Genomic DNA, 13,754 nt, shown 5'->3' with positions numbered 1-13,754 from the left:
GAGCAAACAACTGCTTGTTTCTATTGAGTAGCATGTTTTTAATGTTTCAGACATTATTACTAATTATAGTATATAATTCTGTAGAATTAGACAATTTGAGTATAGACATTCTGAAGTTTGAATCACAGTTCTAAATACATGTCAGAATATTTATGGAGATAAAATCTTTATCAATAAAGTGTACTTAGAAGCAAACACAGGCTTCTGAAACTCTCATTGTAGTAAGAAAATATTAGAATATCTGAACTATAAGCAACTGTTAAACATACATTATAAGGAAAGGTTGGAAACCAATTTTCTACATGAATGGGGTGTGTGCAAAATAATAAGTTGTCATTTTATTGATGCCATACAAAATGCTTTAAAATAATTCATACTATATTTTAAATAACGTATGCTGATCATCCATCACATGGTAGCAGGAATGTCAGGACGGCGGTACCAATGCAATCCAGAAGGAACTTCTGCTAGAACTACATTAGAAAAGGTAGTGTGACTACATTTCAGAGGTCAGAGTCGATGCCGAATAGTCGCTTAGTACATTATTTAAGTCCGAAATGTTTTATCAAAGTTATAAACAATGGAAGTCTTTCTTTTCTTACAATTTGTATGATGTCTAGGTGGTGCTAAATTAAAATGGTGCGGAGCTCACATCCAATATGGTTACCACGACAGTCGTCTTGAGAATTTTGTGATCTTTAATTCTCAGTGGAAAGTCAGACAGGCTAGGGATTTAACTACAAAACAAACTTCATATAATGTATAGATGGTCCTAAACAAACATGGTGCCGATCTGACAGCCAATATCGCCAGCATGACAGCCATGTTGAAAACCTTTTAATCGTTGCTCCTCCAAAATGGAAGGTTGAGATGGGGTTTTCAGCAGAGGACTTCTTTTGATGTCCAAATTGTCGCAAAATGAAAATGGTACTGATCTGACCTTTAATATGATTAGCATCTATGTCATTTAAAAATCTTAATATCGCTACTCCTCTTAGATGGATGGTCACATGCATGCTAATGAGGCTATCTTGCATCATATTGACTGACCCTGGTACAAATGTGGCTACCATATTTATTTTAGTATTTTGATCGATCTTGGCACGTATACTTATATCATTATTGCCTTGGATAATTTCATTGGCTAGCAGGATCCACGCATATTAATTAAGTGATCTTGCATCTGATTGGCTGAACTTGTTGACACTCTGGAAGACATATATTTGATCTGATGTAGATCAAACTTCAAACATAGGGTTATATGATGGAGATGAATGATCCACATATGACAAAGGGTGAAAATCCATGTGATTTGCTACGTTTCTTACCACTCTATGATCCAGATTTAACACAAAGGCAAATAGGCTTAAATCACTAGAATCTTGAATTTAAAATGACCCATGCATGTTAATGAACTGAGCACGTATCCTATTGGTGTTGTTTGTCGACACTTTGACAATTTTATTTCCGATCATATCAAACTTGATAACTAGGCTTTTATCATCAAGCTTTGTAATGCTTCTTTTATTAGCTAGAAATAATATTAGTCGGTAGTAATCCATTTCTGTACAGAGTATACAGTAGGCAGATTCTTGCCGATTTTTCCTGGTCCGTTTATCTTCGGTCAGACTCTACCACGAAATTTGTTATCTGGGTATTGTTCAACCTGTATAAAATACATTCAGGTGTTTCCTAATCTACGTTTATTTAAGGACTTCTACGACAGATTATTCGTGTGAAGTCAAAATTTGGTGGTTCTTTCCGGGTTTTTTCCTCCACTATTAACACTAGCAGCCATGCATAGCCTATCGTGTGCTGAAAAATGGCGTTAAACCCTACAACAACAACGGTCGCATCGGATAAAACACTTTACTCCTAGCCAGTAAGAATAGTTATATTTAGCTGTAAGAACACTCATTCCTAATGTATCATATGACATTTTACAAAATTTAATCGGTGGACTCAAGCATTGTTAGAAAGCATCGTAGCTCCTCTTACATTATATATTCTGTTAAATATTGCTGCACATAACGACTGTAGAGGGCATACAAGATGATTAGTACAATTTGGCCTGAAAATGAAAGTGACTATATTACTGGAATGACAAAGGGTATTATTTGTTTGTTCGGACAATGGGTGTAGGGGTTAGTATTTAAGTAGCATAATCCGGCCTCCTTTTAATTTTGTAGTGTTAATAAAGTTTGCTTCTTTCGTCTAGATTGCAGACTTTTCCACCCAATTTCAAAATCAAGAGACTGTCTACTTGTGTATTTTTGAAGTCAGTTGACTTACTAATACCGATTCTAACGGTAGTTTTTCATGTTTTCTTTTGACTCTATAAACGAACATACTTTCCAAACAACAAAGGCATATTCCAAAACGGACAGAAGTTGCAGGGCCGTCCTTACGCCGATTGAACGGTTTGGCCCAATCAGGCCCCGCGCACAAAGGATCCGCGCGCGTTAGTAATTTTTTTGATAAAAATATGTCTATATAGAGAAAGTTATTTTAAAACGATGGAAGAAACGTTTAAGTTCAATATCATATAAAAGTTGTTGAAAAATTTATTTCCAAAACCTGTGCTCACAGGGGGCCCCGCTCGTAAATCCATGGGACCCAGCCAGAATCAGGCCCCGCGTTTGCTAAGGCTGTTACTGAGACGTTGCCTATTGTTTGGATCAAATTTACCTTCTAAGTGTATGATTAAAATACTGTAATACAATCTTGAGTTTTTTCAAAGAATATTCATTTATCTATGATGAAATTTTAAGGATTTCCTTATATTTGAGGAATTCCTAAACAATATTTATCAAACATCAATAGGTTTATGTGTGTTACATTTGAAATGTGTTTTTGTATCCTTTCCACTGTTTCTACATCAGACAAAAATACTGATATTGCTTTAAGTATCGTAAAGAAGAACAACATCTCAATCTGAGGAGACAAAATGAGAATTTTAGTGGAATTCTTATCTGCTCAATTATCTATTATATATTTGGGAGTTTTGAAGTTAGTTTGTAATTTATTATGCATGTAATGATACCTCTTTAAATTAATAATATATATCTATAATTTAATTAAATAGGTCTCTAATTCATTTAAAAACATCTAAGATTAATTTATGGGTTTGTTGGCATACGTTATTATTATTATTATTATTCTCTCTCACCATGAGCACACGTACATAGGAACAAGGGGGATGGCACTTACTCACCTTCTCCCCGGGATTTCACCTCTATGTTTTGGTCGACATCCATAAAATATAATGGCCAGGGGCGGATTAAGGCTCACTGGTGCCCTAAGCACTGACAAATTTTGGTGCCCCCTCCTTTCCACGCTGACCGACAGAGGTCAGAGTGCACTGCGCCAGCAGTGCTCCTTGTGGTACATCTGGGAAGATAACCCTAGGGTGCACCATGATCAAGAAACAGAACATTATGATCAATTTGCACTAGTTTTATCAATTTGTTTTACAAATCTTCATTCGTTTTTTTTTTTCTTTTCACCCTTTTCTCAACTTTGTGGTGCCCCCTTTGGCCCTGGTGCCCTAAGCACGTGCTTAGTCTGCTTAATGGTTAATACGCCCCTGATAATGGCTGACCACTCCATCTTTGTGCACCCCCCCCCAAAAAAAAAAATCAAAGCAATCTGCGGGCGCCTTTGTCTCTCACAATACGTTTAAACTGAATCTCACTCCAGGAACGATATAAAAGGAACGTTGTATTTCTGTTTTTCTTTCCTTGTATGGTCATTTGGAGAGATGGGACATCCTATAAATATTCTTCAACTGTAGCGCGAAGGTCAAATTCCGGTGCAAGGGTTCAACCATTGGCAATGAAGCATTTCTATCAAATGTGTAACATAACTGCACAACGATATCGATATTCCAGACCACGTGATTTTGTTTTTGTACAGATCGCTACGCACTCGATTTATCTGTTACGTGGTCTGTCAAGAGGGCAGACGTTTACACTATGGACTGTCTTTAAGTACACTATCAGAATATGAAGCATTGAGAAGACTTGTACGGCACTGTGAATAATTGTCATTCCAAGGTATTATTACGCATTCCTTTAATACAGCAACAAGAAAGTGTTTTTAATTTCTAGTTTTGCCTCCATATACCCCGTGCTAGGGAATGTTCCGTCATACAAGCAGCTTATGTATTGGCAAACACCCATGTGTACAAGTTATAATAGCAGAAACCCGGGAGGCCACATATAGACAGCTGAATTGCCCAATATGTTTGGAAATATTCGAATCACCGAAAGTTCTAAGGTGTTTACATACGTTTTGTGAGAAGTGTATATGTAAACATGCCCGCAGTCTCAAAAGATGAGGGGTCACAGCCAAATATAATTACTTATCCTGTCTGCAGAAATCCCATCCCTGCTCTCTTTGGCGATCAGTCACAAGATGATTGGGCTGCTAGACTTCCTACTAATTCCATCGTTTTGTAGCTTTTGACGTCAACTCAGTCCAACCAAAGTGACTGTGTTTATTGTCAGAAATGTTTAACTCTTGGAAAACAGTATATCCCTGTGACACATTGTGTCACGTGTTCAGAGTATCTCTGTAATATTTGTTACAGTTGTCAAAAAAGTTTAAAATGAGCAAGGATCATTCAATCATTGTAGAGTCAGTGTCTGCACAGCAACATTGGAATTCATCTCAGGAGAACGTGTTTTGCTGTTCTATGCATCGGAAACAATACAAATACTTTTGTTACAGTCACAATGAATTTTGCTGCAGTGACTACACCTCCAAAAATCATAGAAAAGGGTGAAATATTACTTGTAAAGGATTTATCTGAAAGAACCAAAGAAAGACAAGATTTCAAACAAGTATCGTAACAACTAGATGGAGCGAAAAAATGTTTATGACGTTGCTTGAAAGTACATCCCAAACTATAGATTCCATTGAGCAGCAAAATAATGCAATAACCAAGTCAATTCAAGATTGGATCATCCCCATCAAAGAGCTTATTGACAGACTAGAGACTGCAGCTCTTGATGAATTGAATCAGATGTGTAAACAGGATTGTGGAATGTAGGAGTGCAATATCTGCTATTGAAACTTCTGAAAAAATGCTAATGGGGAGTAGAAAATCTGAGGATGATACCAAAATATTTATAACAAAGACTAAAGCGTCCAGACAAGTTCTTAAGTGCTTAAAAAAATACAAGACAATGGAAAATAATAATGGATTTGTTGAATTAGAATTTCATTTGGACAGGACATGTGAAGGAATCATTCAAACCTCGTCATCCATCGGTAAACTGAAAAGAAAGTGATCTGGATTCCTGAAATATCGCTGACTCTTTATTTTCAAAGACGAAGATACCAAAAATTCAACCGGATTTAATGGTAGCTTTTAGTGCGATGATTCCGAGTGATGTAAACATATGCAGTATATTATCGGGTGTTTTCCATTTTGATGAATAACTTGTGCTCTGTGATCGGGCAAATGAAAAATTAAAACTGTTTGATAGGTATTTTCAGTTTGTGTTTGTCACGGAATTGTATAAATCTCTTTATTTATTAAATACATGTATTCGGGTTTCGTTTTTTGTATTCAATGATACCCGAGGGTAATTTATGTTCATTGTACAATTTTGCAATAGAGCGAGTTCGGTTCATCCTATGCCGCACGTGCGAAGTGCTTTTGATGGAAATAAACCGATTTTCAGCGCACCGACGATGTATGGCTGCATCGTCTGTGTATAAATGCCTCACCGTAAGACTAAATCTTCACATTACGGAACGTCTTGTCAGTAAGCGGTTTACTTAAGGACTTGCACATCTTCAGCTGTAAAGGTATGTGAGTTATTTTTTAATTTCTTGTGCATAAATTACAACTATTGTACTACTACGTTTATTTTTGTATATTTTCTATGTAGCTTCGGCTTACGTAGTATAATGCAAATATTTTCTATTCTTGTTTCTGACTTAGCGAAAGATTTATTTTAGCAATATAAAGTTGCATTTTTAAGAAACGTTTATTACCGTAGGATTCTTATCGGGCATGGGAATGTTCACTTCTGAACCTGGTTATTATATTGTAATTATTGTGCCGATAATGTAATCTGTAAAGCTTACCGTATATAAGGTCATTACTTTTTTCGTATATGCCCGTGTCATGCATAATACACGGTGTCAGATGTATTTTCAGCTGATCGGAGTCAATGTGGTACCAGCTGTAGAGCTAACCATAGAAGTTGACCAAAGCAGCAGTAAAGCTGAACCACAGCAGCCGTAGAGCTGAGTGAAAACTGTTCCTGGTCGAGTAGCATGTGATCGGGCGTTGCTGACCGATTGGTTGGCGCTGATTACTTGATTGATCTAGGAGTTGAATAGTGGTCGGTGACTACCTGGAATACTGGAATACTGACTGCTTGATTGACCAGTGTGACTGGTTGTCAAGTGTGCTGGTGACGTAGTGTCTAACTCCACACATGTAATCTTTTAGCCGTGGGCTAATTTTGTGGTTTTTAATGCTCAGTGTTTTGGGATTGTAAAGATATTTTGTATATCTGTCCCTATGTTTTCATCATTTTATTATTTGAGTAAAATACCTAATTTCTCACTATTTGAGTGAATTCATTTTTGCAATTTGAGTAAAACTCATCATTTATTTTCGTCGTGTGAAATTAGCGAATCATTCACCCTTGTCCTTGTACTGTTTAAGGTCATTTATTAGTATTTTCATTTGTTGCATTATGAAGTTCGTGCACATTATGTTAATTTGTCTCATATTTGGATCTTATAAACGCACGTATTAATCAAAATTCTTTTCTCAATCAAGTCATTCATGATTAAACATTGTATTTGTATGACCATCAAAAGTGTTCTGTTATAAATCCGAAATCCAACCGGTTCTTTTCTTACAGTGTTACGTCTAAAGGTGAGCTATGTATATCTGTCTGTGGCTGTAACTATATATACAACTATTAAGCTTGCATCTGTTACTAATAATCTGACGCCACTGAAGAGTATATATGTTGGACATTCATATTATGGAATAGCCTCCTACCAGCAGAACATTATTATAGACCTAAGTGGAGGATCGTTGCTTTCATATGATACTTAAGACAAGATCATCAATAGAAATATGAAATATGACATATTGGAATACGATGCTACACACTGTGTCAGCCAGGATGGGGAGAGAATATGTTACATTAAATATAATGCAGTGGTAACCATGGATATGAAATGAATCAATTATACATATTAGGAGAGATAATGTTAGCTTTTATCCTTTCTCACATGCTTTAACCAATGTCAACTGTGGGAGAAAGATTTAGTTTATTTAGATAATTAATGAACTTGAGACAAAATCATCAATAGAATTAAGTCAAAAGACAATTTTGTATTTGGTAATACACTCTGTATCTGTCTGGATAGACAACAATATATTACACTGCTCGAAACACCATTGATACCGTGGATATTAAGAGGAATAAATTTAATACATCTAAAAGCAATAGTCTGAAAGGCGTATTATGGATCACGGTAGAGAAACAGAGCATTTTTGTTTTTTGGGGGGAGGGGGAGGAATCTTAAAAAATGATGCAGTTTTCTCCAGAGGGAGACCAGTCAGTGTATTAGTAAACTAAAATTTATTTCCAAGTGTGTATGTATTCTAAAATAGTTGCTAGTTATGATGTTGGTAAAATTCATATTCTTGAAAATTAAAATACGAAATAGTTTGGAGAGCATATTGAGATTAAACTTTCTTATTCAACACGATTATACAGAAACCTTTGGCAGATGGAGAGCGATTTTCCTTCGATATGGATATTATTTTTTTGTACCTCAGTAGAATTTATAGGTTTCAAGTGATATAATGGATATAATAGTGGTTTATCATGCTAAAAACCAGGGCAAGAATATATTCAAAACATTGCTAGACCCGCCCCCCCCCCCCCCCCCCAAGAAAATAAAAACACTAAACGGTGGCTCCTTTCTGTTGTCATGTGAAAATTAAAAGTAAATGTATCTAAAGACATACTGTTGGCGCATATCCTTTTTATCATACCTTCGTCGAATCCAGTCAAAGGTACATTTATGAGAGAGAGAGAGAGAGAGAGAGAGAGAGAGAGAGAGAGAGGGAGAGAGAGATCCATTCTGTCGCACTTAAAGTATCTATGTATCAGTCACGCGGTTGATTAGTGTCTATCGCGTTTTCAAAGATTTTGTCAGCAGTTTGAGAGTTTGAGAAATTCGCTTTGACTTGAAACAAATCTTGCATCTTAATGCAACATTCAGAGACCAGACTATAATGTATCTTTCTTGATCTGACGCAGATGAATTTTGTGATAAGTGTATCTCACTGTGATCTCCTTATGAGCATAGCACATTTATTATTAGATGACATCGATTTTAGTAATTAAAAATTTATAATTTTTTTCTTTTTCCATTGCGAAATTTACTGAATATCTGCCAATGTCACAATGATTGACTATTTCGATTTTAACTTAGATGAAAACCTACACAATTTGCTTTCTTGTTGCTAGGTATCCAAGAAAATATTTACTGTACAGTGTAGGCAAAATTCATACGTTATTTTGAAAACCGTGAATCAGATGCTTTCATGCGCATACATGTTTCTGTAGCTTTTAATAAACTTGAAAAATGAAGTATGAAAGAAAACAGTTTAAGTATGACGTGGAGTTAAAAATTTATTGTTTTTACTCACGACCTTTTGTACGATATTGTGTGAAGGAAAAGTGTGACCCTTAATTTTTAACTGTTGTTAAGATACATTATTGATAAAATATCTTTAACGTTAATTAATTGTTATTTCTCCTCAGCTCCTGTATTACTCGCCTTATTTGGGTCATACTGAGTTATGGAGAGATGGAGTAATTTTGATTTGTGGCAGCCATACTGTAGATCTTTTCTGGAAACGGCAAAATAAATATTACTGTTACTATTTTCAACCACGGTAAATACAGAAGATTCTGTCATCATTGCAAGTTGGTTTTAACAAATACCATTAGTTAATAGATTATTGACACTAGAAAAAAGTGGTGTTTATTTATTCTTTGGGTAAAAAACTTGTATCTACGTGTATGTATGTGCAGAGTAGTAATATGAAACCAAGCAAATCTATTATATAAGATGTCTATAAAATGACATTCGGCATAAACAACAAACATTGTTTCTCACTTGTGACTTCCTACCTATTAAAGAAATGCAGCATAAGAGTACTTCTGGAAGACAGTGACAAGTATAAGACAAGTCTGACGCACGTTCTTGGGTGTGTATTTTGGTGCATACGTACGTGCTGAATAATAACTTCTTTCTGTACGGATATATTTATTAGGGCCCTACATCGAGATGCAGAAGCTGTATTTCATCCACATCTTCTGTCATCATTTTGAAGAATCGAGTATCCTGACTGACATTGTTCTTTTAACATTGGTTTCCACCATCACAAGTTCCTCTGCTTTAGGCACTACAACTGCAATAAACGATACCTTTGTTGTGTACTCTTCGCTGATAATTCAAGTTAAAACCGAAATTATGTTTCATTCTTTGTGATAGCTACTAACCTAAAAATCAGAAGACAAGATGGTGTAATATACTAAGCTTCGAAAATTTAATTGCTGATAAAGTAAGAGATGTAATATATGAGATATAATATATTAAGATACAGACCGAAAGTCAAGGTAAAACTTGATTCAGTGTATATGTTTACTACATTTCTTAAATTCCTCCTGTATATTCCCTTATAACTTTTAATTACTGGAATGTTGTGTAAGAATAACTTTTCGTTGTTTTAACTGCGTTTCAGAAATAATATCATAAAGGTTAAACTATGTAATGTATACAGTGATAAAGACTTGACTTAATGTAATTTTATTTATCTTGGATTCAACAAATTCCGTTTCAATTTATGGCTTATGTAACAGGGTCATAAATAAGACAGTTACTATAATAACGATTATGTGTATTTAAAACATTAATCTTCAATGTATTAAAGAGGTTGGTAACACGAAGGCACAATATTCTTTTGAAGAGTATTTAGCTAGTATTTTGTAAATAAAACTAAATGATTAAATCAGATACATCTATTACTTCAGTAAATAGATGACAGTTTGTTAAAGCTTTCATGAAAATTGGACTTGAGATTTTTTAAACTGAATATATTATGTGGTTTAAGTCTTTCCGTCCTGTCTGGTGTATATTTATAATTTTATATAATTAATTCTATATGCCTTGATTTCTTTCATAGGAATCAGGAATAACTGTGAAGATACATTAGAATTAATTACTAGGTGTCGTCATGCGAGTGTCTGCTACGCACGAGTGCATATAACACCGATTGAGTAACATCATTTATTGGTGATGTGTACTTAGTTGTGAGGGAATGAGGACTCGTGTGTGCAGGCAAGGCGATGGGTGCCGCTTACCCGCGGACCTGGGTTCAAATCTCCGTAGAATATATATATATATATATATATATATATATATATATATATATATAGTCATAGCTGGGGTTAGGGGTGAGTTCCTGGGTTGTTTATTTGTTGGAAAATACAGTCAAATGTTTAGGGATTTGCAAAGGTGATCCATTGTTGTTGATTTAGTCATACAAATTTTCTGACCCTTAAGATTGCTATGTTTAAACAGTGTTCTATCTCTGCACTCAGTGATGTGTCAGTACTTAATGCTAGGTCTGTATAATGCGATGTATGTGTTCTGTTTTATGTCTGTATTATATTAGATATATAGTTTGTTAGTGACCATATACTAGATTTATGCGGTCAGTGTGCAATTCGTATTGGATATGCACTTGCGCGAAGTCCACGGCAATTTTCACACAAACCCTGTGAATCTCGTATGTAGTCACTAGCAAACTATATAAACCGTTTATCCCAATGAAGATCCTGCATAAATAGCGAAAAAATATAGACATCACAGCTTATCTGCTAAACGGTCCTCGTTTAAAGTTTCCAAGCCCGTATCTTGATTCTTTCAGGTAAACTATTCCCCCAAGACATTCATAAACACGATTACTTGCCGGAATGTTGCTACAACTTTGTTGTTTAACGGCATAATATAATAATACTATAAAGCCACTTGCATTTCTGAGACACAATTGCCCCTCCGCTGGCAAGAAATTCCAAACATCGTATTAAACATTACAAAATGGCATTATGAACATCATTCTGTTGTGAGTATCCTTTCTAAGGCAGGAGATTTGCCCATTCAAAAGATATTTGCCGATCTAGGCAATCATGAGCTTGTCACACAGCGCCAGCCCTGCCATTTTCCATAGACAGAACAGCTCTTCACTGTATCCTTACCCAATACTGACATGGCACAGTGGCCCACCTACAATAAGGGAGTATATACTGACAAAACGGACACCAACATAATGACTGTAAGGATAAAATTCATATGATGGTCAGTACTAGTCAACGGCAACAGCCACTAAGTGGCTACAGACCATACTAGACCTGGCACTAACTCAACCTGTAACTTATGTTTCATGATCTATTTTCCTGGCATACACAGTCCTTGTTTCTTGAAAAAGCTCCCAACCTCCAGACGTGACCATCACATTTTGAGCTCAGACTCAAATATCTAGTATAAATGGATACCGAATTTATGAAAACTCTAATGTCACTCAGTATCCGACTTGGTTGAAATAATGCCCAGTATTTAACAAGTATATCACTTACCTTGGTTTGATCGCAACCTAGTAGTAGCTATGGCTGCAGTCTTTTCTCAGACCCTCAGTAACAGACCTAGATTGTCAGTGATAAACATGTAGCAGAATGTGGCCTACACTTCAGAACATGCTTGGGTTTCGGGCAAGAATTTTCTCAGGACAGGGAAGCACACATGGTTTCGGGGTTTTGGATGTTTTATTTTAATTTAAATTAACTCTGAAAATGGAATAAAAGATCATTCATTGCCCTAATTATTTGAATACTTGTGAAATCACAATGTCACCATTCTATAAAGATGAAGTATTCTACTGTCATTTGAAAAGAAGAAAGAACTTACACACTTAAATTATATAGAATATAGCAAATTTCATTACATGTAGAAAGCATGTAACAAAACAAACATCAAATATTCAATCCTTACAAATGAACATATCTATCTATTTTGAAAGCCTTGTTACTTCTTGATTTTACGAAATAAGGTTCATCTTGCGAACTGAGCAAGTTGTGACCATTCTTTAATCCAGCTACGTGAAAAAATAATTGATCATGTTCTAGTCATACAATTTTGTTACCCTAGATATGGAACCAAGATAAATTTTTATATTGCTAGGATTGGAATGCTTCTGGCTTCTGATGCATATATATATATATATATATATATATATATATAGCGAGAGAAAGAGAGAGACAGAGAGCAATGAACCTTGATCGCCAAACCATGAGCAAACCATTCAACCAAATGCACAGACACACAGATAAACAACGAAACAAAGAAACTAGCAACATTTGTAATATACCAATAATCAGTTATTTATTGTATCCCATGTATTCGAAATGCAGATATATACAAATTTTATCCAGGACTTCAGACAATAAAGCATTGCAGTGAACTGCAATCTCCTAATCTACCCAATTGCAAAAACCAGTACTACCCGTGTTAGTTTGCAATTGAATTTCAAGATGATATATAGTAAATAATTACTAAAGTGTTGGGTCTCTTATTGGCTTAACTATTTTAATAAAATATGAAATTCTATTCTCAAAGAACTCATAGACGTCTATAATCATGAACCTAAATTCCTTAAATAAAGTTTAAAGCAATTTACGCACTGTCATGTCTTCTTAATATCCAATGATGTTCAGTTGTTCTGTATAGGACTAGAGTAACTGAGTACGCACGGACAGAGTTAACCCCTGTCCCTATTAAACAAATTTGTGTTTTGTACTCACTATTTTCAGTAAAATCAAGGCAATAATGGTGTATCAACATTTAATTTATAAAATACTATCAGACACAGTGGAAACTTAGAGATGACTGTGTTCCATTCTGGTAAGGACCCCAGCCATGTTCACCAGCTGACGGAACCTGCTTCACATAATTGTTGTTGCACGCATCACATGAGGATTCTGTATCACACCATTCTTCTGTGTTTCAATAATCATGCTCAGATGTACAATCTCCCTTTCTAGAAGCAAGATAGCACAGATTTCCATCTAGGCTTTCCAGCTTTTGCCACTAGAGTTTGTCCTCCTTCAGCTGCTCCATCCTTATAAAGTTGTCACTTTTATCGGTCAATTAGAGATCTCCGTAGCCATCATTTAGACAACTAACCCGGTGTGGTCAAGTTGCTGATATACTATATTGCTTTGAAAGGCAGATGCAGGACTGAAGTGAAAATGGTCTTTTGGCAACCAAGACTTCCATCAAACTTTAACCCATCGTTCTATGTGACATGTATACCATTTTTCCACATTGAAGTCCCAATTGTTAACACTGACATTGCGGGCCTACAATGTCAGAACCTTCCTCTTTATGCATGAACTGGAAGTTCCTAGTGGATGTTGGAATGTTGTAGTGATATGTTGTATGTTCAAATAGGTTTGAGGGGCTTTTTGTCAACAATCTGAACACAACCTTAATTCTTCTGTCAAGAGCCCCACTAGCTGTCATGCTTCTGAGTCCATCTCTTATATGGCACATTTGCTTAATAATACAGATCATGATTCACTTTACAATGACATATATATGTCCCTTAATGTACAGCGTGCAGAATGAGAGTCATTTTG

General features: G+C 35.5%; 1 protein-coding gene across 1 annotated transcript in view; it reads left to right on the top strand.

Moving 5' to 3' along the window:
* LOC149799633 (uncharacterized) overlaps nucleotides 1–13,754 on the top strand; it is a 43,254-nt gene that overhangs the window by 25,148 nt on the left and 4,352 nt on the right. The window contains exon 2 of the mRNA XM_089958228.1: nucleotides 4,732–4,844. Coding sequence (XP_089814354.1) covers nucleotides 4,732–4,844 — 113 coding nt within the window. The remainder of the gene's footprint in view (nucleotides 1–4,731; nucleotides 4,845–13,754) is intronic.

Source organism: Sinohyriopsis cumingii, chromosome 5 (genome assembly GCF_028554795.1).
Source record: "Sinohyriopsis cumingii isolate HCF-2022 chromosome 5, ASM2855479v2, whole genome shotgun sequence".
Taxonomy (NCBI): domain Eukaryota; kingdom Metazoa; phylum Mollusca; class Bivalvia; order Unionida; family Unionidae; genus Sinohyriopsis; species Sinohyriopsis cumingii.
The sequence above is the reverse complement of the archived record's forward strand: the minus strand, read 5'-3'. Positions and strand labels throughout refer to the sequence as shown.